The 23,955-nt window shown below is 43.1% G+C and overlaps 1 protein-coding gene across 17 annotated transcripts in view; it reads right to left on the reverse strand.

The window, feature by feature from the left end:
* The window catches only part of Bmp2k (BMP-2 inducible kinase), a 153,388-nt gene that overhangs the window by 60,719 nt on the left and 68,714 nt on the right, over nucleotides 1–23,955 (reverse strand). For 8 of the 17 annotated variants that reach the window (XM_087584030.1, XM_087584037.1, XM_087584035.1 and 5 more), the window contains 2 exon segments: nucleotides 21,271–21,428; nucleotides 14,971–15,081 (listed from right to left, as the gene is read on the reverse strand). In XM_087584030.1, coding sequence (XP_087440156.1) covers nucleotides 14,971–15,081; nucleotides 21,271–21,428 — 269 coding nt within the window. 17 annotated transcript variants of the gene reach the window in all.

Here is a 23,955-nt window from a genome sequence, read left to right on the forward strand (position 1 = left end):
CACTCTTCCACCAACACCTCCTTAAACATAGAAGTTCCCCACAGTCCTGTCCTCGATGTCACTCCCTCTGCAGCCTCCCCGGTCCTAAAACCATATGCTATGTGCCTCATACAGCAGCCGTTCTGGTAGACATCCTTTTAGTTGATATTTTCAGGGTAAATTCCAGTCTAACATCTTTTACGCTTATCTCCTGAGACTGTGCATCCTGTCAATACTTGAAAGGCAGGAATTTCTAAGGGTCTCAACAGCCTTTTAGGATATGTTAACTGCACCTCCAGCTATGCAAGTCCTCCAGCCAGCAGACATCAAGACCATCTCCTCACCAGTCACTGTAGCTTCCGTTTTTGAATGCATCCTGCCCAGTTTCATTTATTCATTTTCTTCTTTACCCCTCACAGAGCAACTTGGAACATCCATTATGTGACTAGCTACCTATCAGGAATCTTTTAGTGGCTCTGAGACGTTCCGCCCTGTGTGTGGTGAACTGTCCTGTCCTGCCTTCAGCTGCAAACTCCGATGTCTTCTATGATACTACCTATTACAGGCATAGCTGAGCTCTTCCTGTGACAACTCAGGAACGGAGTAGCAACCCGGGTCCATCAAACGTGCTGTCAGAATCAGGACCTCAGCACACTTGAGGGGGATCAACAATGCTGTGCTGTCCTAACACCTCTCTGTTCTGTAGTATCACACCTTACGACTCGCTGACGGACCCCGCCCACAGGACAGACCTCCAGGACTACAGAGATGCCCTGACGCTTGGTGACTCATAGAACCCTCAACTGCAGGCTGCTCTAGTGTTGTGGCTGCCAACCACTCCTACTTAGCATCTCTCTGTGTCCTAGCTCTGCGCATACGTGTTACTAAAATGACTGCTCCAAGGTTAGCCACTGGCATAGATAGGAAGGAGTATAATGAAAATTCAGTCACCATATGGAGGCATTTTTAGCTCAGAATTCAATTACTTGCATTTTCTTACTACATTTAACGAACAAATATCTTTTTTTAGGAGTTTGCACTCAGTGTCAGTACTGAAAATTTTCCAATGTGCAGGAAAATCACAGGAGGGAAAATGGGTGCATAAAACTAAACCTCCCTCTGGCAGTCAGTAAAGGTCTCCCTAAGGAGCGGTCAGGACTGAACCACGAGAAAGGGCCAGCCATACAAAGGGCAAGCTGCTAGCTGCTCCAGACCACAAGCTCTGGTACCCTGAGGCAGTGAAAGCGGGCAAGTGTGGCTGAAGCATGGTGAGAAAAGGGGGCTGCTACACTGCTCGGAACCCGTGTGAAAGGCTAAGCGTTCCCATGTGCGTTGTAGCCTCAGTGCTGGGGAGACAAGGAGGAGCCACTGGTGCTCCCTGGCGAGCTGGCCTAGCCCACTATGGGAGTTCTAGGACAGTGAGAGACCTTAACTTAATGAAAGAGAGGGAGGGGGACAGAGCATATGGGACAGTGGGAAAGGAACAAAGGACAAAGGGTGTTCAGAGAGCAAGAACACTCATCTCTAGGGCTGACACCTGAGGTTAGTCCCTGGGATCCTCATGGTGACTCCCCAAGCTGTGCTCTGACCTTCTCAAGAGGGCTAGACAAGTGTGTGTGCACACACTCCTACACTAACTAAATGTAGGGATGACTTCTTATGGTGGGCAGTACTTGAGAGGTGACACCGTGTTGTCCTCAGTGTCCACAGCGGGTGGAAAGACAAGGGACTAGAAAGAGAGCGTGAGCGAGGTGTGCTACTGTTTACCTGGGAAGAATGGATTAGGAACTGAGCAGAACATTGCTCTGGGGCCCCAATGCACATGTGAAGTGCTTTAACACGAAGCTTAGTTTGAGCTGCAGAAGACAGATTCGGAAGGTATCACTTTGTGATACACAGAGAGAAGGCACAGACTTCAGGGTTATCACCTAATGAGATAAAGGGCAAAACTGAGCCCGAGGGCTGAAACCCAGGAGTCGGCCAAGGAGGAGAAGCTGTCGGTAAGCGGTGCCAAACCAGGTGGGCAGAGTGCCTGGAAGCAGGACAAGTGTGTCCAGGGGAGTGACAGGCACCTGAGCCACACAGGGCAGCCCTAAGCAATGGGGCCAAAGAAAATGGCCCTAGGAGCCTAGTCACCTTGTGCAGTTTAGTGGTGAGGCAAGAGTGGCTGATGGTGCAGACAAGCCCATCGGGCTATACCAACATCATGCCGTCCTCTGCCCAGTCCTTAAGATTAGCTGAAAGCTTCAGTGCTGTTCATCATCCCAACAAACCAAAACCAATGAGATGCAGGTTCTCATTTTCACTGTTCACTCACATGGTGCTCCTCTGACATAAAAAACAAGCAAACAGAAAACAGCAACAAAAAGTTACCTTAGGAGTAATGGTGAACTCATGGGCTTCTCTGAAGGCAAAACACACATGGCTCCGGAAGAGAGAGTTACCCTCACTGAAGAACACTTCTCTAAGACGTTTAAGCCCTCACAGACGGCCATGCATACACCACGCACTCTGCCCAGACCCCTGGGGGACCATGGATTAAGCCTTTGACAAGAATGAGACAAGCCGATTGGTCTCAGGCAGCTCAACCTAGGGAAGGATGCACCTGGCGCTCTGCCTCCATTCTGTCTCGCCTGCAGGTTGCTACACAAAAGAATCTAACTTTATGGAACCCGGAAGGCCCCACATTTGCGTTTCTCTACCTTCATGAAGTATGACCTGTTAACCTGTATGAACAGATGAGGAGGCAGGTCCTCGGGTAAATGCTACCCTGCAGCTCCTCTAGAAAACGCTCCATCCCCAGAGGCCTCCAGAACTCTTAACACAGCAGGGCTCACAGAGAGGCCATCCACTGCACCTTTCTGTTCCCCTCACACCCCGAGTCCTCTCGTCCCAAGATGACTGTTCGGTTCCACCGTGGCGGCTCCGTTCTGTCCAGAAGGCACCGGCTGCTTTTCCACTCTTCCTTCTGACCGCCCTTCCTCAACTACGTAGGATCAGATCCACAGAAGCAAACCTTTCTGCAGTGTAGAGAGCAGCACAGAGCCACCTCCATAACTAACTGTGGGCATATATTTGTTTGGTGTTTCCTTCCCATCTTCATGGACCCTTTCAAGTACCAACACAACCCATGGTTTCTTGGCAAAGCTCGCTAAGACGATGCACGTGCGTCCTTACGATCGAGAGAATGTCTAGGCGGTTTCTAGTTTTCTCACAGTTACAACAGGAAAACCAAGATCTGTGCATGTTTCCCTTGAGGGAGCAAAATGGGAAAGCTACCCCTCTCTGGTGTCGCTTTCACTTTAGTCCACGTAGTACTGTTATTTCCTTCCCACTTATAACTAACAAAGAGCCAAGAGAAACACTCACCAGGATGACAGCTATTCTACTCTTAAACCATGAATGAAATAGGGTGACAACAGGTTTTTATTCCATTTGCCTTGTTAAGAATGCACCAAGGGAACAGGAGAGACTGCTTAGCTGTTAGGAGCACTGTCTGCTCTTCCTAAGACCTGGGTCAATACCCACCACCCACAGGGAGGCTCACAACCACCTGGGGAATCTGATGCCCTTGTCTGGTCTCCTGGAAGACTGCATACATGTAGTACGCAGACATACATGTAGCCAAAACACCCATACACTAACAATAAAAGGAAATCTTAAAGGGGGGAGGGTACCGACAGTGCCTGACACTAAATGGGCTTTCTCATCACCTGCAACAAGAGGCAAATCACTTCACTTTCCCCAGCACACTCAACCAGCTTCCAGTAACGCGTAGGCACCATGGGTGACTGACTCTAATGTGAGCGAACACATGAAGAAGCAAAAGGGAAGAAGAAATTCTTGGCAAAAAAGAGAGAAAGGAAAAAAGAAAAGAAGAAACAACCAAAACAAAACCAAACCAAACCCCACAATACTGATCTACTTGAGAACTGATCAAAAGCAAGTATATAAGCAGATGTACATCCACGTACCCAGAGTGAACTTGTAATCCTGGGGAGTTCATCTCTTTAAATATAACAGGAACACAGTGCAACAAGTAGGACAGAAATGCTTTCAAAATGAGCAGACAAAGTCACAAGCCACCATGTTCGCCAGCTCCAGGACTGGCTTTGTATAGACAGTGATTTTATTAGAGTCTCTCTCCTTCTTAAAACTAACACAACAATAAAAGGCACTTCTCACATCCCGTCTTACCCTACATTCTCAGACCCCAGGGAGTCTCCACATTCTTGAAATGTCCCCATCCCCCCAGTGCCTGCTCTTTTGTAAGCTACTTGAGTAATGAGGCAAAGGCCAGCACCAGCATCCAGGCCACCAGGCCACACAAGCTCACACAAGTCAGACTCTAGCACCATCTGCTGAGGAAGCGGACTGCCAGCTGCCAGCTACCGGAATCCCAGATATGATCCACTTTCTGCACCGGCAGCCCAGCCAGTCACCCGCCATTCCTTTACTGTGAACCTACTTAAGAGCAGAAATATGTAAACTATACAAAAATAAAATCAGTTCCAGGATCCCGTGGTTTTGGTTACTCCCCCAGAACCTCAAATCCTGACACCTGTGTGTCTTATGAACAATGGGATGAATGCATGACCTCCTTCTTCCTCCTGTGTATCTTAAACCATCTCTGTACAGACGGTTACAGACCCCAGCACAGCACCATGCTTCATACACCGTCGCCTGTATAGGGGGTGGTAAGAGTGCACCCAGTATAGGCACACCTTCTTTTAATATTTTTAGTGCGGAGTGGGCTGGGTCCGAGGGTGGAGAAAGACAACTGTATCTTACAGCTTTTAGCCCTATGCCACGGCACAAAGACAGCTCTCCCCAGGCCCCACCAGTCACCCAAAAGGCACTTCAAGCTGGCTGGAGTACCTTAACTTTAATACACAGTGCCAGCTACATAATGACTTCTGGCTAAAAAGTGTCCTCGGCATATACAAACCATTTCTTTGTCAAACATATTCCTCTAATTTGTGAAAAAGAAAAATTCAGATGCCGAAATAAATACAGAATGAGGACAATGCCTCAGATATTCCTCTTTGCTTCTGGGAACAGATTGCTTCTTCCCAGCTGTTAGATTAAATAATACATATTTGATTTATTATGAAATTTAATCAGGATTATCTCACTGCTAAAGTTAAATTTCCTGAGAGTATAGCCCAAATATGCTGCTTTGAATTTCAGCATCTCCTGTCGTCATAATCATCTGAGATTTGTATTGTTAATGTAAAAATAGCAGTTTGAAGCAGGTGGAGACCTGGAACAGTCACAGGAAGTACTGGGCACGCTACTCACAGCACAGACCCCGAGACTGGGCCTTCTCTTGGTTCCACCGTTAGTGACTGGCCTCATGTACTGGGCAGCTCATCTGATTTGGGTCTAACTGCCCTGTGAGCACAGCAGCGCTGTGAGCGGCACTGAGAGGGCTGGGAACGACATGCTAGGCTTTGGAGTGTTTGAGCAAGAGGCAGTATCATCGGTGACAGGAAAGCAAGCGTAACATCTTGTTATAGATTTAATAAGCAAACGGCAGGGGTAAATCTGTATGGCCAAGCTGATATGTATTAATAAATAATAGCAAACCAATCCTTTGTGAGCTATTGATTATATTCAGTCTCCCAAATAAGAAAATAAGTAAATCTTAGTTGAAACATATTAAATAGACTTTTAGTGAAAAAATTCAAAATTGTGTGTGTGTATGTGTGTATTAATATATTCCACATTTAGGTAAGAAAAACATGAATAAATTTAAATTAGCTCAGATCCCAAGTAAGAATCTCATTCCCACTTTTAAAAAAGAACATTTTCAGAAACTCAACATTGCGGACTCAATGCTACACCCTCAGCCTTTACCCGCAAGTAAAGCCATCAGTTTCCGCAAGTGTCCAAGACTTTAGGGGTTCCACAATTACAAACGGCCCAGAGTTCAAACAATTTCAGACTTTCCCTTGTGGGACCACTTCAGAAGCAGCGGGCCTGAGTGGGCTCTGGGCACAGTCCACGTGTGGAAATGTTTCCTACTTGCCCCACGGTCAGAAATAAGAGCGTGTTGTCCTTCTGTCAAGTTCACTGAGACCAGAGGCCTGAGAACGTGACTAAGATGAGCAATGCAGACTCGGGGTGATCAGTGAGAGCATGGAAATCCTAACTAAAAGCATCATAAAACATGAGAGCCAGGAAAGTCTCCCTGAGTCCAAGGAAAGAGAACAAGCACAAACTCAAATCCTTCTGACCAAAGCCACTGATCCCACACCTCGCGCACAACACTGTCAGTGATGGAATGTGCCAATCACTCAGTAACCATAGCAACATCTCAGCATGTAGGAGAGCAGTAGCATAACAGCCATTTGGTGTTTACAAAAAAACATACAGAATAAGACCTCTTCAGAGAAGACACTACAGTGCCCTTTGACATTTTCCTTACTCGGTGGTTTAGGTTCTTAACCTGTGAAATCAAAGACGCCACCAGCCTCTTACAGGGAGTAAAGGCCCAGACTGGGCCGCAGTCACGACACTTGTGGGGGAGGGCTCCTGCTCCCGACAGCACAGCATTATGGAGCTCCTAACCACACACGTGGGATGCACGAGGGCACCAGTTAAAGGGTCAAGGAAGTGGTTTTCCGTGTGGGTCTCCACATTCTAACGCCTCACTCCTGGCTCCCACCACACTGGGATCTGTAAGGTTTGCTATGACCTTTGCTAGACCGTCTGCTTCCTACTCTTTCAAAGGTGTATGCTACTTCCACTCAAATCCCTCCATCTCCTCACTGCTCTGCAGCTCTAACCCTGCTTCACAGCCTCAACCATACCCTGAGCGCGTTCAGTAACAGGAGATCTGTACATTTCAGTTCCCTCTCTCTTCACACAGCAGGACTCTGACAGTTACCAAGTTTGGAGCCACATACATTAAAGCCACAGTGACTTCTCCAGCTGCAGATGCTACCTCTGAACTCTGACCTGTAAACTCTGGACTAGCGTCACCAGGCAACATTCAGAACAGTCTACCAAGGCACTGCCAAGTTCAACCAGGAGCTGGCCTGCTTTCTTTTTGCCCCCATGGCAGCATGCCAGAGCAAGAGAAGGTACTACTGATCCTTGCTGTTTCTGTTTCAACACAGTGTTTGAGTTCAGGGGTTCCTTAAGGGTTCCTTTATAGTCTCTCCAAAGATGAAGAAAGAGAGAAAGAGAGAAGGAGAGAAAGTGAGAAAGAGAGAAAGGAAAGGAAAGGAAAGGAAAGAAAGGAAAGAAAGGAAAGGAAAGAAAGGAAAGGAAAGAAAGAAAAAGGAAAGAAAGAAAGGAAAGGAAAGAAAGAAAGGAAAGGAAAGAAAGGAAAGGAAAGGAAAGGAAAGAAAGAAAGGAAAGGAAAGGAAAGGAAAGGAAGATAGAAAGAAAGAAAGAAAGAAAGAAAGAGAGAGAGAGAGAGAGAGGGAGGGAGGGAGGGAGGAAGGAAGGAAGGAAGGAAGGAAGGAAGGAGGACGGATGTCTGTCTGTCTCTTATGGCATTTGCTTTGCCCTTCAGGGTAAGTAAGACAGTGTTTGACTTGAAAGCTCATCCGTCACTTAGCAACCTGTGACACTGCTCCTCTGTTACTCTGAAGGCTCCATGCTTCTTTTGTCACTACATCTGACAATGAGTGACAGACACAATGTGGGGGTGGGGTCTGAAAAAAAGCTTACCTCACCAAACAGACGCACAGACAGGAATCCACCAAAAGAATGTGGCGAGAATAAACTGACCAGTTCTGGGTTCGTAAGATTTCATAAAAGACAATTTCTAGATATTCACATTTCAAAGATACGTTCTTGCACAATATAAATGAAAACTCCAACACTAAATCTACATTTGGAGGCAATCTCTAACACAGCATTTCTTTGGCTGGATTTCTGTATTCTCTTAAACACTTCATTTTAAAAGTGAGGTCCTAGTTAACACGTCACTATTTTAAATCAATCCTGCCAAGTATGTACTCTTAAATTCATAGACTATACCAAAGAGCCACGTTGCTGAAAGTCCCCTCCTCAGGGACAAATGCACATTTGCCACATTCTGTCTACGTTGCAACTCTCCCAATGGTTTCCGCTCAAAGGGCAAACAGTTGGCATACTTTTAATCATGTAAGAAGCTTCCAGTGTCAAGGAAATTCTGTTTCAATGCTCTTTTCTTTAGTATCAGATTATAGAGGATAAATGGCTTGAGCTGCTATTGTAATTACACGCCGTCTGTTGTCCCCTCACTCAGGCAGGGAGAGGCTGGGCGCTTTAAAGCACACTGTGAATTGGAAGCATACTGCCTGCCACCATTTCCCAGCAGTTTACCATGTCAGGCCTCAGGATTAGTGGATTAGCAAAAGGCTTCATCAGAACTGCACGACTGCTCGGCAGGCCGGCCGCGTGGCAGAGTCCAGATGTAAAGAGAAACCCACATGAGCTGTGAACACTGTTTCCAAACCCGAGGTACCACACAGGGGCCGTCTTCTTCCATGGCTGGTGGTGCAGGTGGTTTTCTGTTTTGTTTTTAATTGCTTACTACTACTACTGCTACTGTTTATGGAAGTGGAGCATCAGAACGGGATTCCTACTTATGAACTATGTGACTTTAGCTGCACCCCCCAGCCTGTTTCCATAGAACATATGGCAGAATTCAATTATGACAAATAGAGTTGCCAACACCTTTAAAAAGAAGTCCTGACCCTCAAGAATCATAAACTGACTGTAAAGGAATAAATGACATACCTCATTACCTGACAAGGTGAGCCACCTTCAGACCCACGTTTCATTAAACGTAGACCAAACCACAACTGAAATGCAAAGTAAGTGTGAAAAACCTTCAAATACAATGTGAGAATTTCAGTGATATTTGTATGTTCCAGAAGCTGTGTCTCGTTGAACAGAACCGTCTATATATATTTATCTCAAGAGAGGCACATTTCCACGGTTTTAAATACTACTGGGGAACAGGGCCCCAAAAGAAGGAAAAGAAGCAGAACAACAGTCGTGTGCCTGAGGGTTCTGCTCTGTTTGCGTCTCAGACAGGACCTTAGTTTGTAACCTATACAATCTTTCTATCTGGAGTCCCCTGCTTTGGCCTTGAGGGTGCTGGGATCACAGAATGTGCCACTGGGCTCTGATACAGTTTTTGGACTGATGGATCACTGTCTCACTGGGCCCAGAATAGCATTTTTGATATTGACAGGAGAATCATTAGTTGCAAGGAAACTGAATGGCATAATTTTGACTGCAAGAAAACTTCCAGATTTGTTATGAGAAATTTTAATATTACTACCATTAATGTTTGATTATTTATAATAATTTGCATTAGATAAAAACTATTTTATGCAAATTAAGAACTATTTGGCAACTATATGGTCCTTTTAGTGTATAAAAAATTTTAATGTTATAAAAACATCTGAGCTAAATCCCCAACTTCATATCCCAGCTCCTATTAATCAATCTATAAGTCAATTAGTTTTTTTTTCCATCCAAGGCTTAATTTAACTTTCCTTTAAAAGTAAAGGAAAAGCCTCTTACCGAGGCTTATGGCCAGGTGTGGGGGTGTGCCCATGTAACCCCACCAGTTGGGAGGCTGAAGCAGGACAAGGTTTGAGGACAGGCTGTACTACTGTCAAATCCTGTTTTTCTCCTTCCTCCCAAAGAAACAGGATCTGTTATTTTTTATTATTATTATTATTATTATTATTATTATTATTATTATTATTATTATATTACTGTTTACTCTAAGGGAATCTTCAACTAATTTTTAAAAATTAATTTTAGCTACCCATGGTGCTCTTAACTTCAGGACTCTGGAAGCAGATGTGGACAGATCTCCGTGAGTTACAGGGCAGCTGGGGTTACATGGTGAGACCCTGTCTTAAACATTAGCTAATTAATTAACTCAAGGACCTGGAATTTGAACCTTTAATCAAAATACATTAGAACATGTGAGAAATTAAAAAACATTTTAAATGAATCACAGTGTATTAAAATGTACATATACATTTAAATATGTGTTTTTATATATACATTTTATATTTAGATGTGTGTGCATGTTTTATATATACACATTTTAAATGTGTGGCGTGTGTGCGTGTAAGTGCGTGTGCATGTGTGTAAGTGCGTGTGCAAGTGTGCTTGTGTGTGTGTGCATGTGTGTGCATGTGTGTGTGCTTGTGTGTGTGCGTGTATGTAATAGCAGTGCTTATAAAGAAATCTGCAAGGCAAGCTCCTGACCACCGGCACTTTGAATACAGCAGAGCAGAGCTTGCAAATAGCTCAGCAGGAGCCTGAGTTCAGTTCCTGGAACTCACAAGGGAAGAGGACCATCCCCCACAGTTATCCTCCGACCTTCATCATGGCTCTCACCACCATGCACTCGAAATGAAAATAAAAGTCGAAACAATGGTGGAGTAGAGAGCCAAGGTTCAGTGACAGTTCACGGCCTAAACTGTTCGAGGCTCTGGCCTCCAACCCCAATGCTGAGGGAAAACATATTAGGCCTTGCTTGAGAAGCTAGACAATACAAACTGTTCCCAAAATAGGTAGAAGAGAATGAATACAGCCTAATCATGAATTAAAAGAGCAGATGAAGTCAAAGCTCACTCTAGGAAATTGAAATCGTTGATCTGCCCTCAAGTCTGAGCAAGTCAAATGGGGGAAACAAATTAAAAACTATGAAAGGAACACCAAGTTCAGCCTACAAGATTTTAGAGGAATGAATGTAGCATATCAGGAAACACATCAGTAATGAACACCGACTGGTGTCTTACATGAGACCAGCAAACTTTTTGAGGTGGGAAAAGCACATTTCAAAGTTTACAGTAGAAAAAAAGATATGAAACCATCACTGTATTAACAACATGAAGTATGTACTTGAATACACGTATTAATAAAATAAAGTATTACTTAAAAACCTTTCCCCAGGAAACTCTGAAGCGTGGCTGGCCTCCCAGAGGAACTCTTACAAAGTTTAAGGGAAGACATATAGATCCGACACTGATTCCCACAGAGGCTAAGCACAGCATCCCCAACATACTTCAAAGGGCCACAAACAAAATAAAACTTGAAAAGGATTCTTAACGAACAGAAACCAACATCATATTCCTCATAAGGTAAACATCTCTTTAAAAACTGAAACCAGCAATCTTTTTTAAAACCAAAAGACATTATGGTAGAGTTTCAGCTAAGAAGTCCATGGTTGATTGCTCCCTCCCACATCTCTCTTCCTCTCCACTTTCCCAAACCGATCTGCACCCAGTCACCTGTTTGAAGTTAAACAACTGTCAGCCTAGGAGATACCGCATCAACTAAACAGAGTTCTTCCTGTCCTTCACGTTCCCTTCACTAGCTACCCACTATGGGAAGTAAGAGATTGGCATTCATTTGCTGGCATTCCTTAAACTGAAAGACAGAAAAATCATGACAAAAAATGGGCAAAACTATAAAGTATCCCCGGAAATGAAAATAGACTGAATCAATGAAAATCCAAGAAATGTGACAGCACTTGCAATTAGAATTAACAGGCCAATAGGGAATCCCTAAGATGAACACAGAAAACAGTGCCAATGTCTTAAACTAAAAGATCAACCCACAATGCACAATATCCTTACATTTACAGCCACGACAAAAAGGCACAAGAAAATGCACAATTCACACTAAAAAGATGTACTAGGTCTCCACTACAGTAAATAATGAAAAAGCCTACAACAGAATAAAACATCTTGAAGACATGAACAGAGTACAGAACAAACTAAGCAAGCGGGAGGGGAGGTGGGGGGACCGCAGCCTTGGCAAGGCATTAAACAAAAGAGTTAATCAGCATGGCAATAAACAAAAGAACCAAAGGAATAAATCACCATAGCAACCTAAGTAGCCAGAGAAGAGAGCACCTGGCAGAATGGGTGAGGAGGTGACCCAGTCAGAAGTGTGCCTGGTAAAGTGCTTGCCACACAATGGGAGGAGCACAGTTCAGATCCCCAGAGCCCACCTTCAGCTGGGTGGGAACGACAGCCCCCAGACAGGGTGGAAGGCAGAGATGGGGACTGATTCCCAGAGCATGCTAGGGAGCTCTGGGTTCCGCAGGAAACCTCAAGGAGGGAGTTGGAAAGCGGTTAAGAAAGATACCCAAATTCTAACATAGAGCTTTGTGGGAGAGGGGTGTTTTCTCCACGTGCATGTGCGCATGTGATGCGGATCAAAGGCAGGAACGTGTGCACACTAAGGAACCTGAGCTACACCACAGAAACACAGTCACGTACGTGGACTTGAACGATACACTGCTGTGTGGTACCTGACTGTACATGTACAGTGAATGTATGCACATGAGATGGGCTAATGGTATAATTATAGAATATAAATTCACCCATATGAGCCAATATATGAATTTTACATGTCATCCAAAATCAGTTCAGGAGGAGGTTAGACAAAAAATAAAAACTTAACGAGATACTAAAGTGGCAGAAGTGCCCACTTATTTCCAGGGAATTGTAGTAGAGAAGAAGGGTAGGGGCCAGTCATGAACACTGTTCTGCTGAGTCTGACATCTTAAACAAACGCACCATTTACATTAATTACATACATGTGTGCCCGTCTGTGTGTGCTATGCGCACACGAGTGCAGATGCTCTCGGCGGCTAGAGGCGGTGTTCCCCCTAACGCTAGAGTTACAGGCTGCAGTGGGTGCTGGGAATCAAGTGCAGATCCTCTGAAAGAGGATCACACGCTCATAACCCCTAAGCCATCTCTTGAGTCCCACATTAAAATAAAATTTCTTTAGTTATTTTTAAAATTGTCAGTTAATTTATAAAATAAGCTGAAAAAAGATAAAGGAAAAAATCAATCATTATAAGTTTAAAGTTTGTGCTGGCTATTTCATGTCAGCTCCAGTCATTTTGAAAGAGAGAATCTCAACTGAGAAAATGACCCCATGTGTAGCGTCCTGTAGGCGAGCCTGCATGTCCCCCACTCTCCTTCAAATTCATTGCCTCTTTTTCATTGTTATTGCATACCTGTGTGTACAGACACATTTATCCCTAAATATAACCCATCATCTCTAAATGTTACTTCTGAGTATGTTGCCAGGGCTGGCTGTGTGGTACTGGACAACAAGTCGCGTGCTCTTCCCTGGGGAAGACTATTTCTCTCACTTATCATTTCTTAATAGTTCCTAACAAAAGTTTCCTCCTTTAAAACAAAAGGGATACAGTTTGTGGTAATGCGTGCTTGCAACTCCAGCACTGGGAGACAGAAGCAGGATGAAGATCTCAACTTTGAACAAGGCCTAAATACATATCAAACAATAGATATAATATATAAATGGATGATTAACGAGCTAGAGAGATAAGCAGATGGATACATAGTGGGATAGATGGGTGAGTGGGTGCACAGATGGACACACATATATAGATATATAGATAAAGATAGATCTCACGATGGATGAGTAAGTGGACAAAAGGACAGACAGACAGGCAGATGATGGATGGAATACGAATAGATAGAGTGGTAGGGTAATAGATGAATGGATGAAAGGCAGATTGGATGGATGGATGGATGGATGGATGGACGGACGGACGGACGGATGATGGATGACAGACAACTCCCTAACCAAACATGCAGGCTCCTCAATGCTCACTTGGTATCACTTTCTACATGGAACATATTTTTACTACAGATAATTGTCCCCCTCTTACAACCATTTCCTGAGGTTTAAGGAGAGGTTAATTTTAGTTTCAGGAGATTAATTTATTCTTCTACTAGAGAAAAATGAATATCCCCCATATTTTATATTTACCTAAAAATTTTATATATAAGAAAGAATCTCCACGCTTTGTAATATATAGGCCAGTGGGAATTATCTAATTTAGACTTTTTATTTCAAGTAAACTTTGAATCTGAACAGTATCAGATTCACCTTTGCTGTCTCAGGCACAGGCCTCCCAGGCCTGCCTGCTCCTTCACACACTTTTCCAAGTCAAACCACCGCAACAGTGATAGATAACGCTCTCACCGTCTGACAAGTCCTCAAGTGGGGCCCTTTATCCTAACTGCCCCAGTTCTAAGAAATACCCACGAGTGCCTCTCATAAATGGCCACGATGATCTCCCACAATGACTATGACGTCATTAATGGGTTGGTTACTGGGCAGGATCAAACACAAGCCACGCCCCCAACCCTCAACAAGTCCACATCTAACAGAACACACACCAGGTTCAACAAAATGACAGTGTCAACCACATCAACAAGGCAATGTGTGCCGAAAGAGCACTCAGGAAATGTCCTCCAACTCCCGGCTTCTCAGGCTCACCGACGGGCATTTTTGCAGTACAAGAAAAATAGCACACTTTTGACTTAGGGGATGGCAGAGGAAGCACACGGCACAGCTGAGCAGACTCAGTTAGCTGGCTGTCCCTGCTACAGGTATTACGTCATCCATAAAATGTTAGACAGGCCTTTTTCAATGACAGCACAGAATAAAACATGGCTACGACGGCAATAGGTACATCATACAATGACTCTGACATCACTAACGAGTAATTTTACATGGTGAGTCGCATCAGCATTCAACTTCTGAACTGAAACTAGAGGCACGAATACAAGACGAGTAGTTAGTGGCGTGCCAAATACAAAACCATTATATACCTAAGAAGCCATGTACATGCTAGGAAAACATCAGGTCTTCAAGCAAAGGCCAAGTATAAAAATTATATTCAGTGTATTTTAAATATAGGAGGTATTTTCATGTGCAATCTTTCATTTTTTTGTCCAAGTAGAACCCAGTAACTGGTGAAAAGAATTGCGTTCCTCCTGTATGAACTGGCGTTTGCCCATGATGGGAAGGAACAGCACAATAGCAACTCCAAAGGGCACACAGGAGGAAGATTAGATGGCTAAGAGCCACAGGCTTCCTATCTTTCATCTTCTGTCCCTAACATCGTCTCTCGCTTCTGCTCGTGTGCGTTTTAAGAACAACGGTGCCACGCGTGTAACTTGCCTGAGTGAGAAATGAAAGGGACGGAAGCAAAAGGCTCCTCCGGAGGACGGCTATGTGGAGCAGGGGGCGGGTCTACATTCTTATCTGAGGGTGTGCTCTCCCCGAGCCTGTCTGCAAAAATAAGATCAAACAAAACAAAAATAAAATAAAATAAAGATGGTTTTAAACAAAACATGAAACACAGTATAAACCACAGTGAAAATGAAAACAGCAGCTTCAGAAAAGCATATCTCACAGCCCTGTTCTGATAAGGACTGAGGCTTTGTCCTAAGGTGAACGACTATCTGTTGCTACAAAAGCAAGTTCAAGGAGATTAATCAGGGCTAGATTACATTAAACACAATCTACCTAGCTAGTCTGGTTCACTTAATACCAGTGATTTTTATTTGTAACATATTAAACTTGAGTTTAAACCCTGCTTATTACAAAGACACAGTTAGGGCTTTCAAAAAATACCTATAGGAGAAAAAACATTGCAAATGGTGGTTATTCATACATTCATAAAATTAGTAACTCAAATTCTCAATAGTCAGAAAATTAATTCACTCCATTTGACATTATTCATTTCTCCCAACACTTTGTACTATTACACGCACGCACGCACGCACGCACGCACGCACGCACCAGCACATCTATTTGAGTGTTTAGTATACACCAAGCACAGCGCTGTTCTGACCCCTACCCTCACGTCGCTTATATGAAAAACAAGCATTAAAGTAGTAGACATGAAAAAATGCATAGTGTGTCTGAGAACAAGTATGCTACAGAAAAAAAAAATGCAGAGAAGGAAGGAGCGCAGGCTGACAGAGTGAGCCTTCTGGCTACAGGACAGAAAGACTGTGGGCAGCTGGGGTTGGAGACACAGGGCGAGGATGAATGCCACAGAGCAAAGGCAAGGGCAGCCATGTCTGAGAAAGAATCGCCATTCCCAGTCATGGCTGTATTCCCTTCCACTCAAGCTGTCTCCACTAGGGAGGCTTAGTGCCAACTAAGCACTTTGACACAATGTGTAAATGTCTCCTTCCTGGTTTTAAGCAATCAAAACTGTACTATTTGAAACTTATGAGGAGAGGGATTTTAGGCATTCCTGGTACACCTATGTTCCACAGTCACTTTAAAAGAAAAACCGAATCAAATCCATGTTCATGCTAGCTTGTTTTCCAGAACTGTTCTGGTGAGTAAATGAAAAGGCTAGAGGTTAAGGCACCATTCGAAGAGCAAGTTTCATAACGTCTTTCTGGGAAGACAATGAGGCCCATTTATATAACCAATGTGGTAAGCAGCATTGGCACATGATGGAAGGACAGCGTAGAGGTCTCTCAGGGTAACTACACACCAGGGATTAGCGTCGGGGTCTCTCAGGGTAACTACACACCAGGGATTAGCGTCGGGGTCTCTCAGGGTAACTACACACCAGGGATTAGCGTAGGGGTCTCTCAGGGTAACTACACACCAGGGATTAGTGTTGGGTTTCTCTCAGGTTAACTATACACCAGGGATTAGCGTAGGGGTCTCTGAGGGAAACTATACACCAGGGATTATGCACTCATATCCAAGGGTCCTCTTAGGCTCCTCAGCCTTCTACACACCCTCTAGATTCTGTGGTGAGAGTGCAAAAGAACAAAAGAAGGCTAACCCAAGTGACGGCCGCTACAGCATCATCAAGGTAGCATGTAGACACTTAAATCTGAACTAGAAACAGCCTCCTTAAACCTGAATCCTACCTGTCAGGAGGTTAGAGCAGCTGCCTGCCCTACAACACAGACGTGATGAATCACATTATCTAGGTGTGAACTTGGAAACCTCCACTTTTAATGTATTCTCCAAATTTACAAAACGCTATCGTAACAATGGCTCCCTAGCTTACGGAAGTGCAAAATCACTACTATGCTCTTAGAATTCTTTTACATTTGGTATATTATTTTCAGCAATCAAGCAAATTGTGGTAAATACATAAACAGTGCTGTGCAGTTAAGACATAATAACAACAGAAACCTTCATGTGGGAGTAAGCTAATTATTATATAGAAGTCTCCAAGAGGAAAGATAGAGGTACAATTGTATTAAAAAAAAACTCATTTACTAAATTATTTTCAAACAGAAGTCAGAATACATTTGTAACAAAATACATTAGGTTCTATTGTTCCGCAAAACACAAAGTCGATGCATAAAGGAATATTCTTATATTACTTAAGATTTCTAAAATTCACACAATCTAGGTCTTAGAACACAGGATACAAACACACATTAACTTACTGCACAGTCAGCTACATAGACATAAAAACAAAATCTTACTGTGGAGCCACATTTTAAAGACGTGGTCGCCCCACCTAACCTGTTAAGTACCAGTTTCAAATGAACGGTTTCCTTTCAATTAGAACAAAGTCTGGGTTACACATCAGGAAATGGCCTCATCCTGACACAAGAAGACAGATTCTTTTCAAAGTGTCCAACTGATATAAACAGTGGAAAAAAGGTAGGACTTTAAAATTCTGAAGGCAATGTATTTTCCATCATACCACCACACTAAGTACTCCAGAAGGTATTTTAAATATGCAGCTTAAATAGATAATGCCCTCAAACAAAGACTTAACAGTTAATGGAGTTGTAAAAAGAAGTATTCATTGATACTATGGAGTCGGTCTAATGTGCCTGAACATCATTACCCTGCACTGGAGACACTGTGACGCTCAGGATGAACAGAGGTTAACGGCTGAAAACTTTACCAGAAACTAATTAGACATCCTCTCATTTACAACTCTTGTGTCTTCAAATTTTATAGAACATACTTAGTAAAGTTGCAAAACAACCAGTCTTTGAGTTTGTTATTCCTTTTTAGTCATTTTGATGAAATTTTAAACAGAAAACAGTAAATCTATTTGTCCAAAAATTGACCTTTCATTGCTCTTAATTAACAGTTACAAGGATACCACTATCTAACCAAATCCAAGTTGACATTTTCTCCAAACACGTGGTATTCCAGTTACTGTTTAACATAGCAAATATCATGACAACTAGACTCCTGAGGGGACATACTGATCTGATGCTTTGGTACAAAAAATAATGACAACAGATTTAAAACAAAAAAAAAAAATCACTGAGACAAACTTTGTTATTAATACTTAATATTGGTTTAATGTTATTATTAAGAAAGAACCAGTGAAGGATTCTGAAACATAAATTATTCATTTACACTGAAAACAAAAGCAACAAGAGTTTATTTTATATGTTAAATGCCTGTTATAGGTTATCAACTATTTCCCTAAAGATCACTAAAAAATATTATCAATTATTTCAGTTTTACTATATGAAAAATGTTGTTACTTTAAAATTGCTTCCTTTATGAAGCACGGAAGTGATACATCTTTTTTAGACAATGTTATCTTTGTCCTACTAGACAAATAGCCAGCCATGTATCACTGTATCAGGAAAAGCTTGAGTGGCAATGTAGCCCTCAACTGTGGTCACTCTGCAACTTATCTGTCCCTTGCAGGGATAGGGTGTTCTCAGAAGCCCAGGGAAAGATGGCCAGTCTCTGCCCAGCAAGTATTTCATTACCAAACATGTGTGCTTTTACAAACAACTCTGGAAAACAATCAATATGTGTGCCAAGTAACAAATGTATAAATAAACTATGTGGTACTTCAAAGTACATTAATTTATTTCTTCAGTTTGGAAAAAAAAAATCATTGGGGACAGAAGAACCGCGCAATGATGAACACCCACCAACCCTTAGAGTACATTTATGCTTCTACTGAAATTAAGATTGTAGAGGAGGCCCCTGCTTACCAGAATGACTGAAACTCTACCAGAGAGATCAAACATTAGATACGCTACTGCTGTACCGAAAGAGATATCAAAGATGACTGCTATACCTAAGTAAGACTACAGAAGGAAATGTCCCTAAAGTACCCAGGCCTCATATACCATCGATTTATAAATTTCCATAAACGTGAACTTCAGTCCACTCACTCAGTGTTAAGAACAGAATGCTTTCCATTGGCTTCCCTGCCGGCACCTGCCCATCCGGGGCCAGTGCTCTATGCTCTTGACTCTCGAGTTGATTAATTTACCAAGAAACCTGGTGAATTGCATATGGCTTCAAGATGCCAGCTTAACATCTTTAGATGTGAGGCAATGGCTCCTGTTGTCTACGTGGAGACAATCCTTCATTCAGCTCCCCAGCGACCCTGTACCATCCATCCCAGTTTACAAGCGGCAGGGGTGAGCCTGGCACAGCAGCTGAGTCCTCGCTGAGACGTTACTCTATGAGATGGCAGCCCGGATCCAAGCGTGGGGCTCTGATGCCGTGTGCTGAAGGAGGGTAAGAAGCCCCCAGGTACTGCTGCCACTGCTCAAGGCCATCTGGGCCCTTTATAATGGTGGCGGTTGTTCCCCATCCTTGCTCCTGGGCTCTCGTCTGGGACCTGGCATCTTCTGTGATGCAGTGTGAGCTGCCTCTGCCAACAGGTATGCAAGTTCACGTGTGCAGTGTTGATGTTGCCTATCTTCAAATTTAAAAGGTGAAACTGCACATACAGGAGTGTCTGCGTCCAGCTCCTGTCTCCACCAAAGAAACAGCGCCCTTTGTAAGGTCCTGCACCTGTCCCTTGACTTTTAAGAAAAGACTTTTTTTTTTAACCCAAGAAACTAAAAGTATTTGTTAGGAGACCCTTCTCAGAGTACATTAAAACTTACACTTTCTGCTTCTAAGGTAACCTTGGCTGGGGAGCTGGCTTAGTCCATACACTTGCTGCATCAGCGTAAATCCAAATGCCCAGTGTGGATGGTAGGCGTACATGGCGGCCAACTGTACCCCTAGTGCGTAGTAGGCAGACAGGAAGACTCCAGACAAAATGGCTCAAGAAACTCTATTTTGTATTTGTGGGTTCATCGAGAGACTACTCCTCAAATGATGAGGCAGGGAGGCCCAAAGAGGACCCTTAACTTCCAGTCTAAACAGACATGCAAACACATGTACACGAGCTCGCGCACGCATGCACACGCGCACGCATACCACACACACATTCACACACACGCACACCACACACATTATAAAACTAAAATAACCCTGTAAATTATAATTACTTCACTACCTCTTCATCTTCCTCTATTATTCCTCAAAAGAGATCATTTACAACCTTATTTAAAGCTGGTGGCTGCTTAACATAAACTCTAGGAAAAAACCATACAAAATTGTTGTGATTTAAAAACATTTTTTAATATGAGGTAAGATAGGTTTTTTTTCTATCAAAGTTAACAAATGTATGTCAGAGGCTTAAAATTCTTTTTTATGCTCACACTTAATCACCAATATGCAAAATACAAAATTAGATGCCAAACATGAATGCCTTACAGGAATCCTTTACATAAATGTAAGCTATCTGTAAACTTTACATAAAATACATACTAATTCAGACAAAGCATTTCATTTACTAAATGTGTTCCTAAAGCTAGTTACTTAAATAAAATAGAAATTAGAAACAGAGTAATTTATTGGGCCCTTTTCTTTATATGCAAAACAGAGAAACACACTGTATATATGCAAGTATATATGTATATATACATGTATACATATACATACATATATACACATACATACACATACATACAAGCCTCAGAAACTAGAAAATCAACTACATTTTCCACAAAATGAGCCTTTCTTGCTCTTATTCTGCAAATCTCCTCAAATTCTTCCAAAAAAAGATCATTTCTAAAATATATATGGGAAGGCTTGATGTATGTATTAGGTAGTTTGAGAAAAGGTAATGATTCCAAGTAAAAACATTGAGATATCAGATCTAAAGTGGAAAAATTTATTTAACTTTGGCCACATCAGGACGACAAAGCAGCCCCTTTATGTCACCACTCACAGAAAGGACATGACAAACATTACCATAGTGCAGCCCACTTCTCTCCGGGCGTGTTCAAGGGTGGCTCAGACCCACGCTATCTCCTACTGAGTGAGCAAGAAAGAGCTACAAAGAGATTAGTAAGGCAAGGGACTGATGATGTTTCCTCAGTGCAGCATCAGCCTTCTGTGCTCTGAAGGTGTGAGCTGCACGCTCAGTTTTAGATGGTTAGGGTATCAGCAATCTTGGCTCATTAGCTACTACACGGCAACTAATTTCTAATGTGCAACACGACATAGCCTAATAGGACATGGAAGAAAGAGGCCTGGAGTCTTCCCTCAGATGCACAGACAGAGTTTCTGACACCACCTCATGCAGTCTCTGGCCTTGCTGAACTATATAGCTGCCACTCTACTGTGAAGCAAAATAAGCCTTCAAGTGTCCCTTACTTGATCTTAGGAGGTCAAATTCTCTGTCCAACAGTTCCTCTTCTGTTAACTTGGAAAAATTGTCTTCTCCAAAAGGATTCCACCCTGACATGTCAGGGGGGTGACTGATGGTCTTCTGATTTGTGAAATTTGCAACTGCCTCTTTCTCAGCGACTGACCTGCTGAGAGAGGAGAAAGAATGAATGACAGGGATGATACTGAGGACACTAGATTGAGAGTACAGGATGAGCCTAGGCTGTAGCTCAGGGATAAAATGCTTGCCTGGTATGCATAAGACCCAGGACTCAATATTCATCACAGAAAGAAACTAAAACCTGGGCCACAGTGGTTCATCCCTGGAATCCCAGCACTCTGGCACCCAAGGCTGTAAGGACAGCCCGGGCTATTTAGAGAGTAAGTTCCCAGCCAACGTAGGCTAGAGTGAGACCCTGTCTCCAAAAGATAAAGTAAAGAAATAAAAGCACAGGATGGACAGACTATGGCTGCTGTGTGAGCCACCCCACAGAGCACAGGGCTCTAAGCCCTGCACATGCGACTGCACACTAACTACTTAGCCTCTGACTCTGCATCCTAGTCCATAGAAAGGTTCTATGGAATTTACCTGATAGGCCTGTTGTTTTTAGGAGGAAATACAAGGAAGCCTAAAGCCCAAGGGTGCCTGGGCACCTCCCTCACCCCAGCCAGAAAGCCCAACACAGAAATGAGGCAGCATAACAAAAGTTCTGCTTCCTTTCACAATTTGATTCCAAAAAATTGATAGTGGGGAAAGACTCCACATGTGAAAAGAAATAGTTTATAAGCCTAAAGTCACTGTCATCCCAAAACATGGGTCACAGAAGTGAAAACAAGGGGCAACAGGTAGGTGCCTTTCTCATTCCTAAATCCAGGCCTACTTGGTGTGTTTCAACGAAAAGAACAGTGTTTAAACAATTGTTGAGGGCTAGAGCACACAAAGGGAAATAAACAATAACGTGCCTACAACTAACTAGACTTACTCAGTTAATAAAGACCTGATACAGGGTTAACAAACTGTTTCACTTTTCCTCTAAAAGAATGAAGCCTAATCCCTAACCCCACTCAGCATACTAAGTGGCACTTAGCACTTAACTTCTTAGCATAGTCACAATTATTTACTCTGCCACACTGCTTTCTTTAAATGGCATTTCATTTGCATAACTAAATAATTAGGAGCATTTTGAACAAATTAAAGACGCAATAGTATTCGTTATTAAAGACAGGTAGGAATGCTGGAGGACAACCAGTGGCAAACAGCACCTCCTACTCTTGCAGAGGACCTGGGTGCAGTTCCTAGAATCTACTTGGTGCTCATAGCCATCTGTGACTCCGCTTCTGGGAGACTAGTGTCCTCTTCTGGCCTTAGTGCACACCAGGCACCCAATGGTGCGCATACAAAACTCTCATACACATAAAATAGAAAGTAATTTAAAAAAAGAAACAGCATAGGGGTTGGGGAAACAACTCACAAGCAGCATCTTGTGTAAGGCCCAAGGTCCTGGCTTCAATTTCCAGCATATATTAGAGGCAGACAGACGGATGGATGATAAATGGAAAGATTTTCTTTTGTGTATTATTTAGCTTTACGATACAGATGAGAGTCTCTTAAGTCTAAGGCCAGCCTGGTCTATTAAAAAGCTCCAGGACAGGGGTTGGGGATTTAGCTCAGTGGTAGAGCGCTTGCCTAGGAAGCGCAAGGCCCTGGGTTCGGTCCCCAGCTCCGAAAAAAAGAAGCAAAAAAAAAAAAAAAAAAAAAAAAAAAAAGCTCCAGGACAGGCAAGATTACACACAATGAGACCCAGTATCAAAACAACGACAGACATTGATGAGGCTGATACACCGATCACTGAGTTTTAGGGGTACTGACTTATATATGTTTTATGCTTCTGAAAGATCACCAGCTTCCAGAAGTATAACCGTGCACAATGAAAATTGAGTACTGAGTGTGGAAACCTGCGTATGAGGCTCTGTGCTACAATGTGTACACTATCTAAACTTTTCTTACTTGTTTTGGGTTTTTTTCCTGTTTCTTGCAGTGCTGGAGAGGGAACCTCAGTCCTTTCTATGGGGATTTCTACTGAAACGACAGCTTAGCCATGTATATGAACTAGCATCAAGCAGACTATGTGATTCTAAAAGGAAAAACTACATGGCTCTTGTCACAGAGGAACTAACCTCATAGTTTCACTTCATAGTTCAGAGTCTACTGGATCTAACGTGCTTCCGGTGTGCACTTTAGGCCTAGCTTCCTTGTAATAATGCCACTAATGTATGAAGGAAGGTGTACTAAGCAGACAAAAGCTAGAGTGAGCAAGCAAATGGCAAAAGCCGACGCCCCTCTGAGTGCTGCTCTCCACTGCAGTCATTTGTCCCAAACCCATACACTGCTCTTCTTTCAGAGATGTCTCATAAATTAATTCTTTAGATCTCCTTCCTGGTGTCTCCCCAGAATGTAATAGATCGATATCGTTCCTCTCCCACCCCGCCTCCTCCCTCTCTCTTCCTCTCCCCCGCCCCCCGACACACTCAACTGACAGCATGCTGCTGCTGTGCTCGAGCTCACTGTCTACTCAAACCCACATGCGCTCAGCTACTGTGTCAAACCCTCACTGAGTCTAAGAGCTTCTTCCGTGTTCCTGCACCCACTTCGTCAGCCAACTTCAGTTTCAC

The sequence above is a fragment of the Rattus norvegicus genome, chromosome 14, assembly GCF_021556685.1.
Source record: "Rattus norvegicus strain SHRSP/BbbUtx chromosome 14, alternate assembly SHRSP_T2T, whole genome shotgun sequence".
In the NCBI taxonomy this organism is placed as follows: Eukaryota; Metazoa; Chordata; class Mammalia; order Rodentia; family Muridae; genus Rattus; species Rattus norvegicus.